This window comes from Narcine bancroftii, chromosome 4 (genome assembly GCF_036971445.1).
Source record: "Narcine bancroftii isolate sNarBan1 chromosome 4, sNarBan1.hap1, whole genome shotgun sequence".
In the NCBI taxonomy this organism is placed as follows: Eukaryota; Metazoa; Chordata; class Chondrichthyes; order Torpediniformes; family Narcinidae; genus Narcine; species Narcine bancroftii.
The window spans coordinates 182,644,244-182,670,793 of record NC_091472.1 but is presented as its reverse complement, the minus strand read 5'-3'; the positions used below and the strand labels follow the sequence as shown (position 1 = coordinate 182,670,793).

Sequence of the window (26,550 nt, the reverse complement as noted above, 5' to 3'; positions counted from 1 at the left end):
CCCCCCCCCCCCGGCACCTCCAAACTCCCCCCCCCCCCCGGCACCTCCAAACTCCCCCCCCCCGGCACCTCCAAACTCCCCCCCCCCCGGCACCTCCAAACTCCCCCCCCCCCCGGCACCTCCAAACTCCCCCCCCCCGGCACCTCCAAACTCCCCCCCCCCGGCACCTCCAAACTCCCCCCCCCGGCACCTCCAAACTCCCCCCCCGGCACCTCCAAACTCCCCCCCCCCCGGCACCTCCAAACTCCCCCCCCCCCGGCACCTCCAAACTCCCCCCCCCCCCGGCACCTCCAAACTCCCCCCCCCCCCCGGCACCTCCAAACTCCCCCCCCCCCCCGGCACCTCCAAACTCCCCCCCCCCCCCGGCACCTCCAAACTCCCCCCCCCACGGCACCTCCAAGTTCCCCGGGCCACCGGAAACGGAAATCTCCGCAGTCAGGTGGCCAGTAAGATGGCGGAGCTGGAAGCGTTGGGGGTGACGGAGGAGGAGGAGGTGGAGGGGGGCAGATTGACGGGTTTGCCGGAGGAGGTGCTGGAACAGATATTGTGTTGCGCCTCGTTAAGTCACGCAGATGTGGTCAGTGTCTGCCTGACGTGCAAGAAGCTGCAGGAGGTGTGTCAGGGCCGGAGCACCGTCTGGAAGCATAAATTCAGGCAGAGGTGGGTCGGGAGCGGCGGCTTGGGGTGGGGCCAGGCGATGGAGCGGAGTAGGGAAATCTGGGGATGGGGTGGGGGGCAGAGAGACTGGCTGGTGGGGCGGGGGGGCAGAGAGACTGGCTGGTGGGGCGGGGGGCAGAGAGACTGGCTGGTGGGGCGGGGGGGCAGAGAGACTGGCTGGTGGGGCGGGGGGGCAGAGAGACTGGCTGGTGGGGCGGGGGGGCAGAGAGACTGCTGGTGGGGCGGGGGGGCAGAGAGACTGGCTGGTGGGGCGGGGGGGCAGAGAGACTGGCTGGTGGGGTGGGGGGGCAGAGAGACTGGCTGGTGGGGCGGGGGGGCAGAGAGACTGGCTGGTGGGGCGGGGGGGCAGAGAGACTGGCTGGTGGGGCGGGGGGCAGAGAGACTGGCTGGTGGGGCGGGGGGGCAGAGAGACTGGCTGGTGGGGCGGGGGGGCAGAGAGACTGGCTGGTGGGGCGGGGGGGCAGAGAGACTGCTGGTGGGGCGGGGGGGCAGAGAGACTGGCTGGTGGGGCGGGGGGCAGAGAGACTGGCTGGTGGGGCGGGGGGGCAGAGAGACTGGCTGGTGGGGCGGGGGGGCAGAGAGACTGGCTGGTGGGGCGGGGGGGCAGAGAGACTGGCTGGTGGGGCGGGGGGGCAGAGAGACTGGCTGGTGGGGCGGGGGGGCAGAGAGACTGGCTGGTGGGGCGGGGGGGCAGAGAGACTGGCTGGTGGGGCGGGGGGGCAGAGAGACTGGCTGGTGGGGCGGGGGGGCAGAGAGACTGGCTGGTGGGGCGGGGGGGCAGAGAGACTGGCTGGTGGGGCGGGGGGCAGAGAGACTGGCTGGTGGGGCGGGGGGGCAGAGAGACTGGCTGGTGGGGCGGGGGGGCAGAGAGACTGGCTGGTGGGGCGGGGGGCAGAGAGACTGGCTGGTGGGGCGGGGGGGCAGAGAGACTGGCTGGTGGGGCGGGGGGGCAGAGAGACTGGCTGGTGGGGCGGGGGGCAGAGAGACTGGCTGGTGGGGCGGGGGGGCAGAGAGACTGGCTGGTGGGGCGGGGGGGCAGAGAGACTGGCTGGTGGGGCGGGGGGGCAGAGAGACTGGCTGGTGGGGCGGGGGGGCAGAGAGACTGGCTGGTGGGGCGGGGGGGCAGAGAGACTGGCTGGTGGGGCGGGGGGGCAGAGAGACTGGCTGGTGGGGCGGGGGGGCAGAGAGACTGGCTGGTGGGGCGGGGGGGCAGAGAGACTGGCTGGTGGGGCGGGGGGGCAGAGAGACTGGCTGGTGGGGCGGGGGGGGCAGAGAGACTGGCTGGTGGGGCGGGGGGGGCAGAGAGACTGGCTGGTGGGGCGGGGGGGGCAGAGAGACTGGCTGGTGGGGCGGGGGGGGCAGAGAGACTGGCTGGTGGGGCGGGGGGGCAGAGAGACTGGCTGGTGGGGTGGGGGTGGGGAGGATGAATAAGAACTGGGATCGCCCACCGGCATGGGGGGAGGAGATAGGAAGGTTTGTTGAACATGATGGGAGTCTGTAGGTGTGGATTGATGGAGACGGGTGGATGAGGTTAAAGGGCTTGGAATAAGGAATTTTTGGAGCTTAGTTTTGAATTTACCTCCCTGGAAACAGATTTTGGAAAGCAACTCGTCATTTGTTTTAGTTTAAAGGAAGGAGACAACAGTGTATCTATTTTTTTTAAAATCCCCTGGACAACATTATTCACTCCAAGCTGGAACTTTGATCATGAGAGTGAGACATTTGAACTTTTGGTATTGATCCTGTGGAAATGCAAATATTGTGTATGCTTTATTTAAATATCTCCATTGTTTTTTGACTGGAAGAATTTTTGAATCACTCCTCTGCTGTCCTCGGTGATTTTCCTCTATAGCAGCGTATAAACATGTTTCAGAGGAGGAGGAGGAAGTGGGGTTTGCAGAGGGGATGAGGAATGTTGCAGGAGGTGTTAATTTATTGATTCCAGGACACTTCCTAATCTACTCCTTGAAGAATGATGTCAACAAGCTTGTTTTCCTGAAAATTTTAAGGTGAGAATATATTGTTTCTACAGTATGAATATCCATTCATAGCAGCCCTATGGAGATACTTCCAAAAGGACAATATTAATTGAAGGTGGCAGCTTCCTTTTCATGGTCTCACAGAGTTCACCAAATAATTGCTAAGCTTAGTAATGCAGACTTTAGAACATGGAACATTACAGCGGAATACAGACCTTTTGGCCCACAATGTTGCCAAACCAAGTATACCTACCAAAAATAACTAAACCTTCCCTACCTCATAACCCTCTACTTTTCTTTCAACCATGTGCCTGTCTAAGAGTATCTCAAATGATGTTATTGTTTCAGCCTCCACTACCCCCGGCAAGCAATTTCAGACACCCACAACTTGCTGTGTAAGAAAATAACCTACCCCTAATGTCTTTTCTCTCTTCACTTTCTATGTGGTATTTGCCACTCCTGCCCTTGGAAAAAGTTGTTGATTGTCTATCATATCAATGCCCATTGTCTATAATATCGATGTCTTTCATAATCTTATAGACCTTTATTAAGTCACCTCTGATACTTCTTTGGTGTAAAGAGAATAGCCCTTGCTCTGCTAACCTTGCCTCATGAGGATTTCCAATCCAGGGAACAACCTGGTGATCTCCTCTGCACCCTCTCCATAGCTTCTACATCTTTCCTGTAATGAGGTGTCCAGAACTGAACATAATATTCTTAGTGTGGTCTCATCAGAGATTTGTGGAGTTGCATCTACTTCACGACTCCTGAGCTCAATCCCTTGACTAATGAAGTCCAGCAAACCATAGGCTTTCTCAACTGTCCCATCAACCTGCGCGGTGACCTTGAGAGATGTATGGATTTGGACCCCAAGGTCCCTTTGTTCCTCCACATTAAGTATCCCACCATTAGCCATGTACTCTGCTTTCAAGTTTGACCTACCAAAATGCACTGCCTCACACTTACCTGGATTGAAATCCATTTGCCACTTTTCCACCCAACTCTGTATCCTGTTCTAACTTATGTCAGTCTTCACAACATCTCCAAGCTTCGAGTCATCTGCAAAATTACTGACCCATCCCTCTGTTATTTTGTCCAGGTCATTTATAATAAATATTCTATTAATCAAATGAAAGCAACATTGATTTTCTGTTGTCTCCTCTCCATCCTTCATTCCTGAGCTAAGGCTATTTCCACATTTGTGGATAGTTTAAGGATAAAAGTCAAGTTTTCTGAAAAATATACTTTTCCAAGGTAACACAGCAGTCACATTCTGGTCAAATTCATCTTTGTGCTATCAGTTCTATTTTACAGAATCAAGGGATTTTTAAGGCACAGAAGTTGTGTTATAAATATGCTGTGTGTTCAACATCATAATTTTAATCTTTTATAATTTTTCCTTCATTTGATTTTGTTCGCTGATTTGTTTCCATCATTCCTTTGGGATTGAGGATGACCTTCTTTTATTGGGTGAAGACTTCCGTAGATGGGGTGGGATGTGCCTGACAAGGCAGATGGTGGGTAGTTTTTTTAAAATGTTGCACTACCATGTTTCTGCTGGCTTTTGCTTCCCTTGTGTGGACATGAGGTTACATAGAATATTACTGCACAGTACAGGCCCTTCAGCCCATGATGTTGTGCTGAACCATGCAAACTCACTGCACAACAATCTAATTCTTTCCGACATCACGCTCATTACTTTTTTTTTAAACACCCATGTGTCTAAGAGCCTTTTGACAGTCCCTATTGTATCAACCTCCACTACCAGCCTCAGCAATGCATTCCTGGCATCTACCACTCTCTGTATATTATTTTAAAAAATCACAAAAATACTTCTGAGCTTTCATGAGTTGGGTTTGGAGATCCTCTTCACAAAAAGCATTGTCTTAAACAGCTCTGCAGTAACATTTTGAATGGTTTGTTGTCCACTGTTTTAAAGGTAATCTATGATTTGAACCTGTACATATTGGGTTTTATTGACATGAAAACAATATTTCCACAGAAAACAGTGCTTCTCATCTTAGCAATGACACTCAGCTAGAGATAATCCAGATCGTAAATCCTGCAAGATTTCAGACATTCATTACTTACATCTGCTTTGATATGCTGCTGCATCACAGTCACTGGTTCATATTGTATCTTTCTTTGTGGCAAAAAAGACAGCCTGTAGTTTTCTCCCCATGGATCAAACGAACTGCTGTCTTTTCTGTCCTTCACAGTACATCAACATACTTTACCAAGGTAACACAGCAGGCAGTAAATGGTGATAACTTTCAAACACAGTTCAGCTACACAGCATGCTTTCATAATCAAGTATAATAGTTCTGTGTTCTTGTTCATTCTTTGATCGTCACGTTATTTTTTTCCACTGGAGCAAGTAATTCAAGGTTCAACCCCATACTTGTAATGTACCTTTAGGCTGGTATTAAATATACATATTGCAAATGCAGTGATTCTTCAAATTCATAGACACTGCTGAAGCTTGGGCTGAACAAGAAGAATTTGCATAATAACTATGAGTTTAAAACATCAAATTGAGTACTTCTGGACCTCTATTTCCCAAAGGTTTTTGTCCTGCCCTTTGGCAACATAGCAAGGCATAATTATGTCATGTTGAAATAAACAATTGTTAGGAAATGGACAACAGAAAAGGTAAAGGCATCAATATTCAGGTCAAACTCTGTTACCTGTATGTCATCCATTTGGGAGGGGAATCTGCTCTGAAATACAGTTAACATAATTGTCCCCATTCTTCTAAAAGCACAATCCTTGTTTGAATTTTCAAATGCCTCTGTTTTTAATTGTGGAGATCCTTTTTCAGTCTTGCCCATATTTTTAACACGATTCATGTCGCATATTATTGACATTATATTTTTTAATTAAATGTTTTAAATCATTTAGCTATAGTTTAGGAGAACTAATTGTAGTTGATAACTTTACACTTTTTAAATATTTCTCAGTTTCTTGTAGTTGGAATGTTTAAAGGAATGTTTGAATGGCAGAATGAAACTAGGCATGTAATGTCACTAGAGGGCAGAACAATATCTTGTTTCCATTATTCTTGAGTATTTGTATGTAAAAATGAGTAACAGGTTCTTTCCTCACTCCAAAGCCCACTTAATGATGCTGCTGTCTTGATCACAACTTTAACTAAGCCAACTGGTGTTTCTGACACCATTCACTGAGTAAATTGGAATCATGAGTTCTGAGCTGCTTAACATTTCAAGCCATCAAAGTAATCACTGGAGACTGTTGCATTCATTTCATGGATGATTTTCACTCCCATCAAATATGGGAGGCAGAATCTTGGCACATGTTACCTGTTGTCAGCTATGTACTGATAATGATTTGGTTCAAGAGCTAAGCAGTGCTCTTGTTCAAGAAGGAAAATGATTATGCTGGGCATCTTATGCATATATCCTGGAGTGGTTCACTATAATGCAGAGGCAAGGCCTTGGTGACTCTCAGGGAAAGACCAAGTATCAAAGGAGGAAATAATATTATGTTATAACAAATGATGAACAAAACAAAATTAACAATAGAAAGGAGTGGCTACATATTTTTCCTGAACATGAGCACATTCATCATAATTGCTTCAAAACAAGGGTGTGTACTAATTTGTCTGAGTAGTTGGCAATATTGTTCAAATTGAACTTCCAAACTTAGTGCCCAGGATAATACTTCAGAGATCCATGCTAGAAGATGCTGTCTTTTAGAAGAAATAAAATAATTGTTTTTCCCTGGCATACTTTTAGAGAAGGATAGTTCTCCCCAGACTTATGAATATTTTTCTCAAACTAATTATAAATTGCATGTTATTGTTTCTGAGATATTATTATATTCAAATTAATTATAGCATTTCTTGATTTTTTTTAACCATAAGTACTTCATTGATTTTGATGTGATTTACTGCATTCAATTATGAAAGATATGGACGTGCAAATACTTGCCTATACTTGACTTCACTGTGCACTGCTAGGGTGGAACTCAGATGCGATTTGGAAAATGAATTATGCTCAACTTAAATTTATGGCAGTGCAAGAGAAAGCAACTTGATTGCTAGAAGGAGTTATCTAAGCAAAGAATTGGGTAGATTGGCATTCAAGGCTGAGTCATAACTGCAAAAAATATACTAATGTGACCATAATGCATCTAAATTTGCAGGTGGCCAAGACTGATAAAATGCTACAATACAATAGGAAATCCGAACTGGTGGGAAGAATACAGAATTCGACATACTATTGCCTGGAAAGTGAGGAAGATTGTGGACACTTTTTCAAAGCGATTTTTCACAAAAGAGGTTAGAATTGTAATGGTAAATGATATCTGAGCCCTACATCAAGATGTGTTGATGTGTGAGTTTGTGCTGTACTTCTGATTGTTGTCAAATATTGTTTCATTTCTTTCTTCCTACAATTCCTGCACTTCAAGAATGTGAAGGGGTTGAATGTTGGTGATGCTGTTGGTACACGAGCCAGAAAATCTGCTGATGGATTCTTTTGTTGATGGTGATATTTGACAACTCAACCAAACTGCTGCTATAGTTAGGATGCATGTCCCCAGCTATGCTATGTAGGATTAGATGTTAATATCCCATATTGCATTCCTGATATCTGCTGTCAAGACTCTGCTGGGTAGCCAAGAGAGTGGTGGTATCTTCTGGGTTATCAAGTGGATGGCCTCCTTCTTCAGTGTTTTACTGATAGACCCTCACACCTCCAGAGGGTTCAGCAGTGAATCCTGGTGTCCCAGGCTCAACCCCTAGAATGTCATTCACTCACTTGGGGGCTTAGATGGAATCCCTTCCCTTCATCCAGAGCACTGACTACCCTTTTCAGCAGCTCTGGAGAGATATTTGACTGCTTTTTGTGACTACAAATCCTCTTCAGCCTACTTCAACTGGTTGGACACTTGCCTTCCAGCCATGTTTCTGCACATCAGCTGCAAGCTCAGTGTACCTCAGTTTCTTACGCTCATAAGCCTCCTTCACAACATCCTTCCAGGGCACTGAAAGCGAGATGGAGTGAGGCCAACAGCAGCATAAGGTCTGGTCTGAGGTTTGTTTCCAGGATTTCATTTGGGAAGAGAGCATCCAGCTTAAGTCTGCCGCCGTCTTCCAACCACATGCCCTGCCTAACTGTCCAGAGCCTCTGATCTTGATGTGCCCATTCCAGCTTGACCCTCACCTTCCTGGACAAATGCTGTTGATGGCCATTGGGATGAAGGGGGAGGTAGGACGTTGACACTCATCTGCCAATTTTCCAGCACTGCTGCGAGACACCATAGCACCTGGTTTTGACGTCAGGTGTATCAGCCATGAATGAGGCTGATATGTTTTGGTGTTGCTGAAGTTGGGCAGAGGGAGCATATAGGATCCTCCCTATAACACTGGCTGAGATTTGTGGCAGACAGCAAGACATCATATGCAGCTCCGATGGTGAAGCTCACTCTGAATGTCTCCATCTCCCACAGGTCTTCCTTTTCTCCACTTCCTGCCATCTCATCCATTGCCCTTGCCTTGACTGAGTGAATGCCTTTGCATATCTTGCTGCCGCCTCCTGCCGACTTAACTCCTGCATCACAAGCCTCCATCTCCGAGATGGAGTGGCCTTGTTCCAGACTGGTCTACTTGCCCCAAGACCATTCCACCCTTGTTTCACTCGGCCTACGATGTCCCTGTGCTTGAGTGCCGCCTTTACTTGCTTAATTGCTTCTGATGGAATCCATTTCTTCCCAGTATCCAGGATGGATCAATTGCCTCTGTTAAAATAATCTCCAGTCGTTGGTGCATTTGTACTCCTCTGAAAGGCTGGAAATGAGTAGCTCAAGGATTCCTTTGCCATAAAGACCTGTGCTGCTGAGGCACCTTGGAAGACCATGCCACTTCCTTATGTATGAGTTGATCAGTCTCCCGTTTGAGAATGGAACTTCATGAAGGGTTAGTGGCCACGTGAAGATTGGAAAGAGCCCAAACTGCAATCACCAGAGATTCAACTTGCCAAATAATGCGGTTCTGTCAGTGCTTTTAAGGCCACTGATGGCATCCTTCCTGAGTTGATATTAACTGCTTTGGATCTTTGAGGGATGTGTTAGACCACTGACCTAAGCTTTTAACTGTTTTAACTGAAGACTTTTGTAATTGTCTCATCGCCCACGTGGAAGAGTTGGTCTACCAGTTTTCCTTTGACAATGGAGTTGCTTCTGGACTTGCTCATCTTTATCTTCATCCGAACTTGCTTGATGTTCTCTTGAAACTTCTTCAACAGGCGTCCAGTACAAGCCTTGGTCGTGGTCAGTGTTGTGAGATCGTGCATATATGCTTTGATAGGCAGCAGCCTCAAGCCAGGTCTTATGTGCTTCCCTCCAACCCTCTAATGATCACCTCCATGACCATGGTGACAGCTAGCAGGGAGATAGTTCAATCAGTCATGATTCCCTCCTCCAGATATTGCCAAGCTGTTGTGTAGTCTGCTGTTGTCAAAACATAGCTATACGTCCTGGAAGAAGGTCTTAATGAGGCTTTTGAGGGACCCTGAAGAAATTGAAAGCAGTCCGCATCCGTAATGTGTGCATAAACCAGTTATGCTATCAATAATCATATTGTCTACATCAATCTGCATTTCTCGGATTTGTGAATTTTCCATGTTTCCACGGATTTGCACAGTTTTAAAATCCACTTCTGCATTTTTAAAATCCATTTTGTGCCTTTTTCACTTCACCAAAATAGTGTCTGGGATGGGCAAATGGTTTGTAGCTGGCAGGGTAGTTGGGGTAAACGGCCTTCTATAGTTACAACTGTTGGCTCCTCTGCCTTCAGAACTAGGCCGAGCTTTGTCCCGCCCTCTCAATTCCAGCCACACCAGGGTGGAGGAAGATTCCCAGCCTAGATCTGCCTCCACTTTCCTTCCCTCCGATTTTGGCAGTGCACAACATGCCGAATTATCCTGGTGGCCCAGCTGCTCTGGAATCTTGTTGTGTGCCCTGCAGTGCAGTGTTTGATATTAACTGTGCCTCTCCCCTCTGGGGCAGATCAGTGCCCTCCCTTCCTGCTCTGGCTCCCTCTGCTCATTCCATGCAGTGCTGGGATCTTGCTCTGCTGACTTTGGCTGCCACGTTTCCAGCAGTATAGAAGCAGCAGTGCATCCCCATGCATTCTCCTTCAGTTGCAGAGCGTTTCCAACGGGGGAGAATAATATTTTGGAAAATAGCTTTGCTTAGTCACTGCATACGCTAAAAATAATTTTGCAATTCTGTTCCAAATAATGGAATAACAAAAATGTGTCCAATAAAAACTGCAGCTGCACATGGCTTGAGTAATTTATCTCCTGAGCTATACAGGCTTATGAATTTTCCGTGTTTCCGATTATATGCACTAGACAAAGTACGTGTAAAACCGCTGGTAAACGAATAGTCGTGCATCCCCGTCTTCGCCTAGTGGCATCTGCAGTGCAGCGGGGCCTTCGAATCCAGAGTTTTGTGAAATTTCTCCTGCGTGTTTGTGCATGCTATCTTTGCTTAGATTCTGGAAAGAAAGTCCTGATAGAGTAAGGCTGCCAGGGATTGTAATTTTGTAGAGAAGTTCAAGTTTTAGACACTGCATCAATCGATGCAAACAGAAGTGACCCACTCGTGAAAAATCTCTGGACGTGTGAATGGCTCAATTTCATCCACTGAGAAACTGGGCAGAAATTATTGGACTGTATAAGGCTAATTTTAAAAAAAACTGTGTGACATGTCAAGGACATGTAGCGTTGGTTGACCATGTTAGAAAAGAGGCACACAGGAAGATACTGCAGTTCAGAAAAACAAACACATTGCTCCCAGGTAAGTTAAGGCTAAGCTTGCATACCTTTCCACAGCATTGATTATTTTCACAATCTAAGAAAAGGGACCTGGAATTTAATAGACATTTTTTCCCCCACTTGATAATTCCTTCAGGTCAGAAGCCTCCACTGTCTAGTCAGAGAACCACGTATGGAATATATCCTTTCTTCAATTCACAAGCAGAAAGTGCGCCACCAAAAAGTCCTGTTTCAGAACCAACAGTTTCAATTGCAGACAGAGTTGTAATGGCTGAAGCTACAGTTTTGGGATTTAGTGCCAGGTACTCGCTTAATTTCACGATGGTTCCAAAAATCATAGAGTTATCCAAACAACTCTCTAAAGACAAAGCTACGTTAGATCACACATTTGCTTCTTACAAAACAAATCACAGAGTTGCAAAATCCTTTACCGAGGAGTTGAATGAAGACCTCAGATCAACACACTTTTCAATGAACATAGATGAGGCTAAGAGTGAAACAAACACAAGAGTTGTCTAGATTTTAGTTTGACCGACAGCAGGAAGTAGTCGTGAAACACCCTCCTTCCTTCTCAGTTATAAAAGTGGATAGTGAAACTTTGTACAATGAAATTGTTGCTCCTTTTGAGAAATATCAGATTCCAGGGGAAAATCTAGTGTCCATCCTAATGGATTCAAACAATATCATACGAGGACCCAAGAGTGGATTAGAGATGCATATCTGCCAAAATAAAGCCCCACATCTCATAGACGTTGATGGGGACAGCTGCCACCATGCACACAATGCTGCAAAAGAATTCTTTGATCCATTTGATGAGTATTTTGAAAAACTTAGCCACAGATTTTAAGTGGTCAGCAGACTTGTGTGAAAACTTGCAGTGGATTTGCCAGGTGTAAACCACCTACTTCTTTGGTCTTGAGTACTTACTAAAGTACTTGAATAAACCACGTAGTATAAGTCATGCCCATGTATGACATCATTTGTATGTTAGATGCATTGCTGCTATTACTCATTTCTGCCACCTTCAGATAAGGACAACTACTAGGATGTTGATGTGAGATAAATAACCAGTGATGAAACATCCAGAAATGAAGTAGAGAAACTACAAAAACAAATGGCAGCAAAAAAGATGACGACCGCTGATGGAATAAGCCGAAAGAAGAGAATATGTTAGAAATTGTTCTTCACTAGTTGGAAGGCTGAAGGCGTATGGATTGGTTTCAGTTTTACCAATACCGAAGAAGAATATCCTGCTCTTTCAGACAAGCCAGTAGTGATTCATAAACTTAACGGCAAACCGAACAATTTACTTCTTGACTTCCTGACGTGCTCCATGAAAGCAGAAGTTCTAAAGGATGTAAGTAATGCTTCACTTGTCAAGCTGGATCTTGGTGATTAAAAACCATCACTTACCAGACAAAGATAATCACCTTGTGAGCCGGATTATGAAAGATCTGCCAACAGATCCAGCAAAGGACCTAATAAGGCAGCTAAAAGAATGTGCAAAGAAGCTTGAAGCCAAAATGCCTCTTCATAACAAGCTTCTTAGATCAATTTCTGCCATTGACCCCATATGCATAAGACCTACTACAAGATTGCAACACCTTTTGCAACTATCAAGGCTAATTAGCGATAGTTTGCTAATGAAGACCAGGACATAGAATATGAACAGGAGGTTCACAAGTTCAACTTCAAACTCACCTCATTCCAAAGGAGGAAGTTAGGGCAGATACATTCTGGGCAAATATTAGTAAAACGAGGGACTATCCTAACCTTGGCAAGATCACACTGACTTCACTTTCCCGTTTCTGTGGCTCAGCAGTGGAAAGTTCATTTAGTATCATGCGAGGTATTTTGGACAAAACAAAAGGACAGATGCAGATTTCAACATTCTCATGCATACAAACCATCAAGTATCTGAAGAGGTGGGGGGACGGGGACTGCCTGTCTGTATTTTGCACGGAAAGATTTCTTCCATTACCCAGTAGATCATCAAACAGGTGTACAAAGAATTCCAAGCAAAGAAGGAAAAGGAAGAAGCTGTAGTGGATAATAAAGTCATTGGGATTACAAAGCCCCCACTTCGAAAGCCCAATTCAATGATAGCCTTAGCTGTAGCAAAAAAATGTATTGTGTCAACCTGGAAATTAGAAGAGAGCCTGAGAATACAGTAATGGTACATGGAACACAACAGAGAAGTCCTGCCGTGGACCTCCACCACCTAAAATGACAGAAGGAGAAGAAGACGAAATGAACTGACCCAGTATGTAAAAGTAGATGACACAAATTTCTTGTTTATTTTCATTGTGTGATGACATTGTTTAATGGGCTTAATGTATCATATATGTTGAACTTTTAGTGGGTGGGGAGGGGGGGTGAAGGGGGGAGGGAAGGGAGGGGGGAGGGAAGGGAGGGGGGAGGGGGGGGAGGGAAGGGAGGGAGGGGAGGGAGGGGAGGGAGGGGAGGGAAGGGAGGGAAGGGAGGGAGGGGAGGGAGGGGAGGGAGGGGAGGGAAGGGAGGGGAGGGAAGGGAGGGAGGGGAGGGGAGGGAGGGGAGGGGAGGGGAGGGAGGGGAGGGAAGGGAGGGAGGGAGGGGAGGGAAGGGAGGGAGGGGAGGGAGGGGAGGGGAGGGAAGGGAGGGAGGGGAGGGAAGGGAGGGGGGGAGGGAAGGGAGGGGGGAGGGAAGGGGAGAAAATGACACTGTATATTCAAGAGGGAAATGTCTGTGTGTATTTTGGTCAGTATGGTTCATTGTGTGAAAAGTTAAAATTAAAAAAAGGACTAATTCTCAGCAACAGTCAAAGCTAAACATAAACACACCAAGAAGGTAACAAAAATGTATGGAGAAGGAAAAGAATAAATTGACATCACTACAAGGATAAAAATAATAAAAATGTTATTAGTATACATTTCACATTATTTTGTAATGTCTGTTTTAACATTGAAAATGCAATAAAATAGGCTTGAAACTGGATAATTTTGTGTGTAAATTTTCAAAAGGAATTTCCAAATGGGAGGGCTGCCCCTCAAACCCCTTGCAAGGGGGTGGTATGTGCAAGAGCTCTGCTCATTTCTTTTTTTCTTAAAACCTCATTCACATGCCTGACTTCTGCGTGGATATGAAACAGAATAATTAAACAATATCTAATACGACAATTGTATTGCGAAGCAATTAAAATATTTTCATTTGCCAGCAGATGGCGATCATATGGCATTGATTGTAACCAGACTTTTTGATGGCAGGTTCCTGTTGATGGCTTCAAAGATATTGAGGCTCTAGGCAGTCCTTTCCATTTTATTGAAGATGAATTGTTGTCTATTCTAAACATGGATGGAAGGTATGTAAATTATATTAATTCACAGATTTAAAAAAGCAAGAAGGATAAATTGTACTTTGAGAAGGAATGTGGCTTTCTTATCTAATCTGAATTGTAAGCATTGGATGCTTACAAATAATGCTTTTGAATAATGCAGAAAATACCTGACTTGGAAGTACTATTCTCGGAAGATATTGTGCTTTCTGCGACAACAGAATATAATGGTGAAATTGAAGGAGTTTCTCTCATATCCTGCAGAGCAGCAAAAATTAATAAAAGGTAAATGCATTAAAAAAAACATATTCCTCAGAATTTTCATCTAATGTTTATATATATTTTCTTTTTTGACAATTAGAAAGATGAGAATTTGAGAAATTATCAAGACGTGCAGCTGAAACGTAGTTACCTGTCACTCTAAATGCACCTTAATTAATAACAGCTGAACTACATTTGGGGCACTTGCATGTTTGTATTTGATATAACAAGTTTTATGATTTTACAATATCTGATTATGAATATAAACCCAAGGTTTGGTTTATCTTCTGGACAGGTGTTGTGCTCATAGACCAGTACTGCAACCCTTTAGCAGACACCTCTCTGGACGATATCCTGTTACAGCTGAACCATATCACAGAAGAGGTGAAAAAAGTATTGCGTTTAACAAAATCGTCTCATCCAAGTATAACTGCAGAAAGAGGTAATTTGCTTAACTTGATTTCTCACTTGGAATGCATCTTTAAATAATAATCCCAGTTCTTTAGCTAATTTTAACCTAACCCAGTCTTCCAATGTACAGTGAAATCCAAGGTCAACCATGCAATAGGCTGGCATTTGCATTTGAGGAAATTGGATTTGATTGATATTTGAACCCACATGATTTTATGTATGCAGCTGTGACCAATGTCCTTAACATTTTAGAAACTTTCCATGAACAGAGAGTTTGGAACCAACACTTTATTTTGTATGTATTTTTCTGAACAGCTAAGAGTATTGCAAAACTGTTAAGATGTTCAAAAGGTAGCAACAATGTTCTTTGGGTGGGAAAATGTATATCATTTGAAATGTAAATCATCTGGATTTTTCTTCTAAGTAAATCCACGCATGCTCTTTTTATATGAAAAGTGAACAAAAATACTTCTGCATTATTCTGTGAAATCAACAATTTGTGCAATTTGTTTTTGTAAACTTTTTCCTGGTTCACTTTTCAGATGTATTTATTGACTTAAAACTTCAACAACAGGCTCTGGACGTTATGAACTGCGTCTTATACAAGCAACTGAAATTTAAAGGGAATGAAGAGGATTATTACAATCCAATGAATTCCTACATACACGAGGTATATGTCATTTAAGATGAAGCGTTGCCTCATGTGAAATAAATTCTTAAAATGGCTATTTCTGTATTTCTTTGCATCAAGGTGCTTAGACAAAAAAAGGGAATTCCTATCACTCTTTGCGTGGTATATTCAACAATTGGCAAGAACCTGGGTATACAACTGGAGCCAGTCAGCTTTCCGGGTCACTTTCTCTTAAGATGGTGCCAAAAACCTGAGGGGTAATGATGTCTAAATGTTTTTGAAGCATAAATATGATCTAATTTGTTTGATTATGAAAGAAACTAAAATCTGCCAACAGCGCTCTCAGTCAGGCTCCTTGAACAACTGCAATAATTTGTTCCTCAAACCTCAAGATATCCAAGTCCTGCACTCTACCTGTTCACTTCTCTCCTAAAGAAGTTATTTTATGGACCACGTGACCTCTCTGAATAGCCACCTGTAGTTTGGTATCCATCTTTGGCTGATTAAGGTTTAATATGGATTTGATTGCCTATTCAATTTACCTAGATTCAAGGTGGTGTTAGTGTGTGGTGATTTAATGTAGTACCACTTGACGTGTGCAGTATTGTTCACTATGATCATTTGGGATGCGGGGAAAATGTCTGAGCAGTCTTCCGTTTTTAGAAGTACATGCCACACCAGATTTGATTTATTTGAATGCACAACATATTTTTAGGCAAGGTGTTTTTTTTTAACAATCATTTAAGACAGTTTCACCCTCAATACAAATTATCTCTAACTAATGTATAGTTTTGGTAATGAGGCTTTTGAACCTTCTCCACTTTTAAACTTGAGCAAAATCAGATGAATTGAACACATCCTCAATGGATTCTGATCCTTTTGCAGTGCAAGGACTCTTAATAAATCCTATTAGTTAATTCCATAGTTGTGAGAAAAGACGAGCAGTTCCCCAGATATTAGCTAATTATTTTGATTCACTTTTTACCATTGCATTGTTTACCATTGCATTAAAACTATGCTTTTTTTATGTTTGTAATTGAATCTTTTCATATTCTCTTATTCAGGAGTTCTGATATATTGGATTATACTTACATTGATGCTTTTGACAATGGGAAACGGTGTACAGCAAAAGAATGTGAGCATCTAATTGGTCAGAAAGTTGCAGCTAATTTTTACAGTTCTGTAACTATTAAGGACGTGCTTTTCCGTATGGTAACAAACTTGTTCCACCTAGGAAAGAGGTAAGAAATAGATGAATAGATATACCCTGAACCTGTGTCATTGAAAATCTTTCATCCAAAATCTTTTTCCACTGTTAAAAAAATTAAGAAAGAATTTCTTGCCTCTGCTTTGCTACTCTCATTTGATTGCTGCTTTCCCTGTGTAAATAACTGGAAATTGATGTTGAGAAGGTCTGTTTACCTGTAGGGACATAAGATGTGTAATATTTTGAACAAATTTGTGGGTTAAAGACAAAGGGGTGGCTTCAAAATGCGTTACATAATAAATTTTGAATCTGAACAATGTTTAATTGTCTAAATTCTTAAGATACTGTAGCTGTTTGAATGGTTTACTGTTTTTTTTTTTAAATAATGATTCCTGTTTGTACTGCTTTAAATGTTTGGAGAAATCTGAACATGATTGGTTATCTTCTGTATAAATTACTTAGAAATTTTAAGTAATGGAAGATTAGATGTCAGTTCACTATGTCTTATGGAATTTTTGTAAATGTTGTAGGAAATAAGATTGCCAATTTCTCTTGCAGCAGAATTTTTTTTCAAAAATTGTGAGTGTTGAGTTTTTCTGTCAAAAGGTTGAAAATCCAAAGTCATGCTCCAAGACATGAGCACAGAATCTGGGTAGAAACTTTTAATGCAGAAAATACTGCATTATTAAAGCATTTGCCGTTGGTTTTGAATTGAAGCCTCATTTTGCATGTGTTTGTACTCTGGCAACACCTTTCCCTGACTCAAAAGAACCATACTATTTATCTATGTATTCCTTTTGTTGTTTTGAGATCTTGTGTGAGCACTTGGCATCATAGCAGCATTCTCAATACTTTCAACTATATAATTAACTATCATGTGGTTTGGGAAATTCTGGGGCAAAACTCTCCAAGTAAATGCACGTTCTAGGTGATTAAAAGTGCTATTTACCCTCAACGTAGCAAACAAATATAGATCTTCGTGAAAGGGATGATTATAGAGAAATATTTTTGCATTTTGTCTAAATCTTGTTGTGATTCGCAGAGAGGATAGTGACCAGTCTTACCAATTACTACGGAATGCTCTTGATTTGTATCTTACCTTGGCTCCTGATGATGTTCAATACTTGATGCTTCAAGCCAGACTTTACTTTCACTTGGGGATCAATCCAGAAAAGGTAATTGAAACTGAGTTTCTTGTCAACGTTTTAGAGGTTTGCTTGGTTACTAATAGGCTTGTGGAATGCTCTCTGGTTGCAGAATGCAAGACCAGTTGGCTCCAAATCTCATCACAGCCTTGGTCCAAATGTGAATATTGAATTTAATTCCATGAGGAATGCAAGAGCAATTGCTCTTGCTATCAAGGCAGCATTGACCAAGTGTGGTATCAAGGCATCCTGGTAAAAGTGAAATCAAAGGGCACCAAAGGGGAAACCAGTCCCATAATTGCCTTGCACAATAATTGTGGTCAGTGGAAGTCAATCATCTCAGCTCCTGGACATCACTGTAAAAGTTCCTCAGGGTAGTACCCTGATCCCACTCATCAGCTGCTTTAATGATCTTCCATCATAAACCAGAAGTGGCAATATTTAGTGATTGAACAATGTTCAATTCCATTTGAGATTCCAACAAATTAAAGCCTGCATACAGCTCGTCCTAGACAATATTTGGGCATGGTCTGATAAATGGCAAATATTATTTATTCCATTTATATTTGTAAATGGAATTGGAGCTGTACTTGAAAAGTATGCAGGGCCATGGTTAAAGAGCAGGTATGATGCTGATTGATCTCTTGCGTTATCTAGTTCTATGAAACTATTACCACAAGTACATTCAGAACAAGAAACATTTTATAAAGGGCAAGTTCCAGTTAGCCTGTTGCAAAACTATTGTTGAGACCATGTTTGGAGAGATAAGGGGCTTGGTACATGGAATGCAGTTTGCACTGCTACATTTGTGAATATCATGATTTCAGCTGCCTACACATTATATTATTGTACTTTCTGCATTTGGATCCCTATGGTTTTACTTCTACTGATATCTATAAACTCCTTCTTTTCAACTACTGTCACAGGTGTTGGACATTCTTCAGCACATACAGGCAGTGGATCCCTTACAGCATGGTGTAGTGGGACACTTGGTTCACCTTACCTTGGAGCAAATTGCACACAAGAACCAAGCAACTGAAGTTCAAGTGAAACGGCATTCAGAGGGGAAACACAAAAAAATTGAGTTTTCGGTGGGACTCATCATGAAGCACAAAAGGTCATTTTGATTTACCATGTTTGTTACATTACAGATATATCCAGATTAATCTTTTAAAATCTGGAGGCTGGTATTGTGAGGTTATTAAAGCCAAACGTTTTGTTTTCAGTGCTGATAAAATAAATCTTCCTTAAATTAACAGTCTCATGAAGCAGAATAATGCTATTAATTTTTAAAAACTTTTCTTTACCATCTCACATCTGGTAAATGGGTTTCAGAAAAGGGGGTGAAGAACAGATTGATAATTACATCATCAACACACGGGGACAGAAATCACAGTAGGAATACACTTCAATTTTTTTCAAAGATATTAATTGGCTGAGATATAGGATGTAGATGTTATTAACAGCCATACCCACAGTTCACTTCCTCCATGATAAATGTCTAAATGAAACTTCCTTTCTGCAATCCGTCTGTAGTTCTGACAAATCAGGTTATAACAATAGTCAGTGTTATTTACCAGGTTTGTTTAAACTACAAAGAATGCAGTTATCTTTAAAATTGCCTCTAAATGAGTCAAGTACGAATGACATAAATTTCACTTTGACCAAAACAGATGATCAGATCTGGCACAGAACTTGAAAATTCAGCATTTCTTGCATCCTTGCCAAGTTGCAGAACACCATTTTCTTCCACTGCAATATTATTTCTGTGCTAGTTTGTCTCAGCATAGCAGATAAAATGCCAGAATGTGTTTATTTCTATGTAATTTGTCTATATAGAATACACTACATTACTACAGGGTTATGAATAAAAGGCAGAAGGTTGGGATTAATGGAATAATTTTAAGAGCTTGTTGAAAAAAAACTAATTGTAAATTTCCTACTCACTGCTACATGTTCTATGTGGACCTCCAGTTAATAGAAGTTAATAGAATTTAGAAGTTAAAGGTCCAAAGGATCTTGGGAGTCCTTGTGCAGGATTTGCTAAAGGTTAGCTGCAGGTTGAGTCAGAGATAAGCATGGCAAATGCCATGTTAATATTCATTTTGAGAGGACTAGAATATAAAAGTAAGGGTGTTGTGGCTTTATAAGGTGTTGGTCAGACCATATTTGGGGTATTGTGAGCAGTTTTTGGTCCCATATCTTATGAAGTATATGCTGGCATTAGAGAAAATCCAGAGGAATTTCATGAAAATGATTCTGGGAATGAGAGTTAACATGATGGTTCTGGGTCTGTACTCACTGGAGTTTTAAAAGGATGAGGGATAATTTTATTCAAACCTACCAAATATTGAAAGACCTGAATAGAGTGGGCATGGAGAAAATGTTTCCAGTAATGGGAGAGTCTCCAAATTGCATGTAGAAAACTGAAATGTTAGTATTTGAATCATTCATGGTTGGTACTGATCTCGAGGATCTGGGGATTGGGTGTGAAAGTGGAGCACGAGTCGGTCATTTAGAAGGTAATAACTAGAGAACACCAATCTAAGGTCATTGACAAAACCAAAGAAGCAACTGGAAAATTTTGGTCGTGTAGTTTCAGAGAAGGGTGCATACAGAGTTAGCTTTCGTTTTGCTAGAGGAAGCAACTTAACTAGCGTGAACTTCCAGAATTATACTGGTTGGACAGCATGGAGTCTATAAATGCTGAATCTTTTCTAAAAATTAAAATAAGACCAATCTAGGGAAACGATGGGAAAAAAAATCATTATTTTTAAGCTCTTTGTATATTTCATTGAAAACAAATGGTTGAAGGTTGAACAAAATGTAATTAAATCAGTTATTTTCCTAGAGCTTTAGTTTCCACGAAGGCATCTAAATTTTAAAGTCAAATCTGTCTTTTTAAAATCCTGATGTCAAATGGACAGAATATTTAACACATCTTCTGCTAAATGTTTCAGAGACTGAAGCTGTGGTCTTTGCCCCTTGTCATAAACGCCATCATTCTCCATTACCCCCACTGGCCTTTGTTGAAGGATAATTGAGATGCTTGCAGACAGACTATAACTTGTACTTTTTAACATCTATTACTTTGTACCAATAAAATTGATAATGCTGTATTCATTGGCAGAATTAGTATTCTTTGCTAATCCTACCTAATTGTGAATTTATCAACAACTTTGCAGTGTGTTCTCTTCTGTGCCAAATTTTGCACATTTTCACTGACGGATCTTGCGAAAATTTAATTTTTTTAGCCCCATGTTTAAATTTCTCTTTGCTAGCAACTCGCCCATTTAAAAAAATATATATCTGAGACTACAGTACTAAACGACATCCTGTCCCTTGAATTTTGATCTCTTGCTTTATTTGCCTGAGAGTGTGCTCATTAGCTATTCAATGTTTTCTTCAGTTCAGAATGCTGCTGTTATATTATCGGAACTCCTTGATGAAAATCTAGCACAGTTTTGTTTTACAGTGAAAACACTTTGGTTGCCATTATTCTTGTTCGCAGTCTTAATATTTACTGTTTGATATCCTGGAGTGTGACTGGACACCCTGATTAGGCTGAATAAAGAGAACATTCCAAAGGACATTTGGCCAGGATGCAACCCTGTTTAATTGTACCGCAGATTTTGAAAGATGTTGCTATTGTCCCTTCATTGCTAATTTACTATTCGTGTTGCTTTGAAAGGAATAGATCACATTGAGAAGTTTTGACAACATACTAGCACTTTTTAGCTTAAATAGACTGCTCCTCCTCACAGAATGGAATGACTTTTTGAGGTCAGTAAAGAAAGCATATAATGGCTTTTGTACTGTAACTTTTAGCTGATAACATCAGATTGATGGTAAGTTTAATTGTTCTAAAACTTCTGTGCATTTCTGGGTTAATGCATTTAGTTAAGGCTTGTATTTTGACATACTGATTAGCATCAATAATTTTCCATCAAGGCTTGATTGATTTTGTAAGTTATTTGGTTGCCATTATTCTTGTTGAAAGTTATAATTATATTTGTATCCTGTGTTATGGTCACTCCACCAGACTTCCAAACAAAGTTCAAGTGGATACTGCAGGAGTATCCGCTTCCTGTGCTTGATTTCATCATGGTTGCTAAGAGTTTCGCTCTTGGGAAATATTTTTCTCAAACTACAGGTTCCAGTAGGCAGCTATCTGGATCTTTAGTGGCGTACAATTAAAAGTACTGTTCATAATTTTTCTGCATTTAAAAAAAAAATTAATTTGCAATAACTTTCTGTGCTCTTTCAAAGAGTCTGCTTTCTTTCCATGTGATATTGTCATATGCACTGTGGAAGATTGTATTGGAGGATATCAAGATGTCCTGTCAGAGTTGTTAGCAGGGAGTTGGGTGCTATTGTAAGCAGCTCTCAATGCATTCAGTGTCATCTTGTTTTGGTGAATGTTATAGTCGATGACAGCTTTATTTACAATCCCATGAGTCTGCGCCCAAGATAGCAGCAGCAGCCATGAGGGGGTGAGAGACTCCAGAGGAGTGGAGGACTGGTATAGGGCACCAGAAAACGATGAGACCATCCCCCGTTTGAGAAGGAGAAGCATAGATGACCCACAGGGTCGATGACCACGGCGGCAGACCAGTGGGGGAGCTCTGGCTGAAAGACCAATGCATGCAACGGGCTGCTGGCGACACAAGGTGAGGAACCCATGGAGGCTGGGGGCTGCTGGAGGCTGTTGTTGGGAGACGAGCTGGGCTGCGGATTGCTAGAGACGGGGTTGAAACTGGCTGAAGGAATACCTGGTATCAGAACTGGGATACTGGAGGGTTTAGACTGGACTCTGCGTGGCGGCGGAGGCCTTGGAGGCAAATATATGGACACTCGGTGACTCTGGGGGGTGGGGGGGGGGTCTCTTCTGCTTCTTTCCCTGACTGTAAGAGGCGCTTAAGGCAATTTCTGCCTATGGTGAATCTGTCTGCCTTGCAGCAGGGAAAAGCCATGTAATATGACACTTTTATGACCATGACATTAAATTGAATCTGAATCTTGATGATGTATTGCTTGCATTCAATGCCTGTTTCCATTCTAGCGAGGTTGATGGTGAACAAATTAGCAATTTTATCACAAGTGGTGTGTTAAAAATGAAATGAAGCGTTGTATTCCAGTTTACTTCAGTTCTTTGTATGGAAATGCCATGGACCAATTGTTATATCTTTGTCAGCAACATGATAGTCTTTCGGCTTTGAATAGAAAACTTTGAGGGTTGTGTGCCAACTTTGGTGTACACCATGGTAACTGTATCATGCAAATGTCCTAGCTATGTTCTTAGTAGAATTGCTTGTCGTAAACCAATCCATCTCTTGCCAATGCTCTGACTGAATATCTTAGGGCATCTTATCTTTATTTTGAAAGTAAGCACCACTTGCACTGTGCTTGTGATAGCAACGTAGCTAAAACAGTATCTCAATTTTCACTCAAAACATTTTGGGAAGAAGGAACTTGTCTTATGATTAGCCCATCTCTTGCACAGAAGTTCCCTATTAGATAATAATGGCAGTTAAGCTTACAGAAGTGATCTTTTAACTATTATAGAGCACAGTTGAAGCATTGACAGTCGTGAGTTCACCTGGGCCTCTTGATTTGAGAGATGGATGGAAAAATCTCACTACAGGCATTTGGAAGTTTGATCAAGAGCAGCAATTTCCTCGACAGAAACTACAATTCTCTGGGTGGCTCTTTAAGGATTCACTGAGCTAATTCTTAGGATGAAAAAATGTTCCTATAACGAGTGCCTAAAGAAGGTGGAACTGTATCTGTGGCTTTCAGAAAATGATGATCCTATTAAAACTGAAGATCTTGAGGGGAAACGACAAGGTAGATCTTGAAATGTCCCCATTAATAGAAGAGTCTCAAAGGGACAGTGTTACAAGAAAATGGACAGTCATTTCAAGATGAGGTGCATTGGAATTTCTCTTCGGATAGGGAGGTGAATCACTGCACTAGTCTACCCTGGAGAGTTGTGAAGGCTGTTATTGAAGGTACTAAAGAAGCAGTAAGTTAGGTTTTTGAAAGATGAGTGAATTGAGAACTATGGGGAACTGGCACAGAAGAGGTGTTGAGGGACTGGGGGGTTCAGCAGCATCGTGTTGTTGAATAGTGCGGTAGTTTGACAAGGCAAATGGTCTACTCTATTTTCTTATGCTTGGTAATTCCTCAGAAATGTTCTTGTAAAATTGGTCTATTTAATTTCCCTTAAAATTGTATGTATGTATAACTCATTAGAAACCTTATGTATTCCTATGTCATCTTTGCATTTGCTGCTTATTGCCCTTTTATGAATGTCACCTACAGAGCCCTACATACCCCATTGATGTGTGCAATTTGCATATTTCATCTCAGAAATTCCAGGACATGCAACATGATGATGTCTATGTTCCCTATTGCTATGAATGTCCACTGCTTTTTAAAGTGCATTCCTGTATTATTTTTATTTTAGATACGGGTATGACTGTGTTATATATGGATGGGACCCAAAGTGTATGATGGGGTTGGATTGGATGAGAACTATGGGAGTTCATAATCTACCACATGGGCCGGATCAGCCATTCTACAACGTCCTTGTTCAAGATGGTTCATGCAGATATGCTGCACAAGGTAGGTAAACGTGTGTTGTTTGACTTGCAATCTTGTTAATTTGTAGAATAGTTTGTGACCATTGATATCATTGGATGCTGGAAGTTATATTAGCAGTAAATTGTACAAGTTTTTTCAAAATCATGGTGTAAATGCAGCTCAGATCATCACACAGAGCCTCCCTTCCCCCCATTGATCCCATCTACACTTCCTGCTTCTTTGAAAAATCAGCCAACGTATTGAAAGACCCATCCCAGGCACACAGGAAGAAGATAACACGAGTTGCAATCGCGTACCACCAGATTTGAGGGGTGTTTCTGTCCTGCTATTGTACTGCTCTTGAGCTAACTTTACACTAGTAAGATGTTGATTCTTTTGCTCTGCTCTGCTCTCTGCTTGCTCTCTAACTCTGCACTCTATTGTTTTTATTGCTGTCCTGTAAATGGGTTAACTGGATTACATGCAAAACAAACTTTCTCACCGGTCCTTGGTAGACATGACAAATTTGAACTTGCAGTTAACCAATGCACGGAGACTTCTGATGACAAATTTCCCTGTTCTGACTACAGCATGGTAGGAAACTTGAGTATGGCTAGGAGGAAAGATGAATTGGCTGCTGAATTAGTTGGTTCTTATGAGTTTAAGGATGAGTTTGTTTTTCTGGATAAAAGTAATTAATTGGCTAGATTTGTTATATTGCAGAATTAAGATGAATGATACTATAGCAAACAATTATTATAGTAGTGCATTGCCAAAATGGTTTGAACTTGGTTCTTTTTAAATAGTTTGTAAAATGAAATATTAAAAGTTCAAAATTTTGAATAAATCATCAAAATTATAGTTTTTCTACATTGCTAATCTGTATTAGGTGAAGGGTAACATGAACACTTCATTCAGTTATATATTCTCCTTTTGTTGTCTTACTGCTGTTTTCGAGGCTTTAAAACTAAATTGATCAATATTAATAAACACTAAACCTTTCGCTAGTTCCACACACACTGTTCTGAGTGAAAGAAAGAAAATGCATCATGAATACTACTATTTAGCGCTAGCATACCCCCAAGCCTTGTGTCAATAACCCTGTAGATGTGTCCCTGCTCGGTGAGTACAAAAGCTGCGATGAAAATCTTTCAGTCAGGCTCTTTTTGGCTGTGTCGTGAAACGAGTAGATAACCTATTTATTTGGTTTTTATCTGACTTGACAGGCAGCAGTGTTTTTTTGGTTTTATAATTGCTGTAACTGAAGTAATAATTCAATCTGTTTGCATCCAAACAAATCTACCAATCCTCAAAGTCTGCTTCCTTGCTGCCATCATCAAATGTGTGGCATATAGATTTCAGATGAGAAAAACTCCTCATTTCTTGTGTACATGGTGATCTTTGGCTAAACATTTTGCATATTGCAGCAGAAACAAGAATGCTGCTAATTTAGGATATTTAGTGTTAGAAAATAAATGCCTGTACATCCTGACATTTGAAATGTTTGTGTCCTGATTAATATTGCAGAAAATCTTAGTTATAATTCATCCCCAATGGAAATAGGCCATAAAGAAGTTGGCCGTTACTTTTCAGAATTTTGTGGCACACATTATGTCGCAAATGAGGAACTGCAGATCCAGTATCCAGATGACTTGGTGTTGACATCACAGCTCGTAATGAAGGTATATAATCATTCCTGAGATTTATTTTGGGAAGAAATTATGAAATGTATCTTTAAAGAGCAGGACAAACCAAGTGAATTCTTCAATACAAGTTTGGAAATGTGTTGTATCTCAGGACATCATGTGCTCCATCTATAAATGTATTTTATGCACCTTACTTGCTTTGGAAATCTATGTCTATTATAAATAAGATGAAAATATCTAAATCTTTGCATTGCCCAAACCTGAGGCAGTTGATTTGCTGACGGTAATAAATTGTGTTTCTTCATTGTACAACTTGAAACTGTTTCATTGGAAATTTCTTGGTTTTGACTTGAAATACCATAAGACAATAAAATTATTTTTTAATGGTATTATTTTGTCAGTTGACTTATCTTTGCATTGCTTAGAGGAAAACATCTGAAAGAAAAATCGCGTGGGAACATAACATATCCAATCCATTAATTTTATAAACAAAATTGCTGGTTTAAAATCTGATGTTTCTGAATGGCAATCAAATGCAAATTTAAAAAGAAATGGAGTCATGATGGGCTTTTGAAGACAAAAGCTTTGGAGTGCAAATAGCTGTATTTTGCAATGCTGTAACAAGGTTATTTTGGGGATTAAAATTGTATGAAATGATTTTCAAGCATTTTTTTTCACGAGACAATTCTAATTTCACAAATAAAGTGATACTCAGCCAGCAGTAGCGTATTCTGTAGCAAGTGGCTCACCTCCTGACGCACACTGACTTCTTCCCAGCTGCAGAGCAGATGCCAAGAGTGTAAAGGAATACCCTGTACCTCCTGAAAAAACTATAATTCTGCCAGTCTACTGGTGATTCAGATCAAAACCTTCTGTTTGATGGCAGCCCAGTCAT

At 41.6% G+C, this 26,550-nt stretch overlaps 1 protein-coding gene across 1 annotated transcript; it reads left to right on the top strand.

Moving 5' to 3' along the window:
- Positions 1-451: 451 nt before the first annotated feature.
- On the top strand, positions 452-26,044 carry fbxo21 (F-box protein 21). The gene is made up of 14 exons (XM_069936165.1): positions 452-546; positions 602-660; positions 2,624-2,687; positions 6,822-6,957; positions 13,702-13,796; positions 13,933-14,054; positions 14,326-14,472; positions 14,984-15,111; positions 15,193-15,329; positions 16,137-16,313; positions 17,322-17,454; positions 18,351-18,541; positions 23,894-24,051; positions 25,537-26,044. The coding sequence occupies exons 1-14, from the start codon at positions 452-454 to the stop codon at positions 25,707-25,709; spliced, it is 1,815 nt and encodes a 604-aa protein (XP_069792266.1). The 3' UTR covers positions 25,710-26,044.
- Positions 26,045-26,550: the final 506 nt, after the last annotated feature.

Coding starts and splice junctions, on each gene's coding strand:
- fbxo21 (XM_069936165.1), top strand. CDS start 452: ATGGCGGAGCTGGAAGCGTTGGGGGTGACGGAGGAGGAGGAGGTGGAG. Junction 17,455..18,350: donor TGGGGATCAATCCAGAAAAG/GTAATTGAAACT, acceptor CTACTGTCACAG/GTGTTGGACATTCTTCAGCA. Junction 24,052..25,536: donor ATGCAGATATGCTGCACAAG/GTAGGTAAACGT, acceptor TTAATATTGCAG/AAAATCTTAGTTATAATTCA.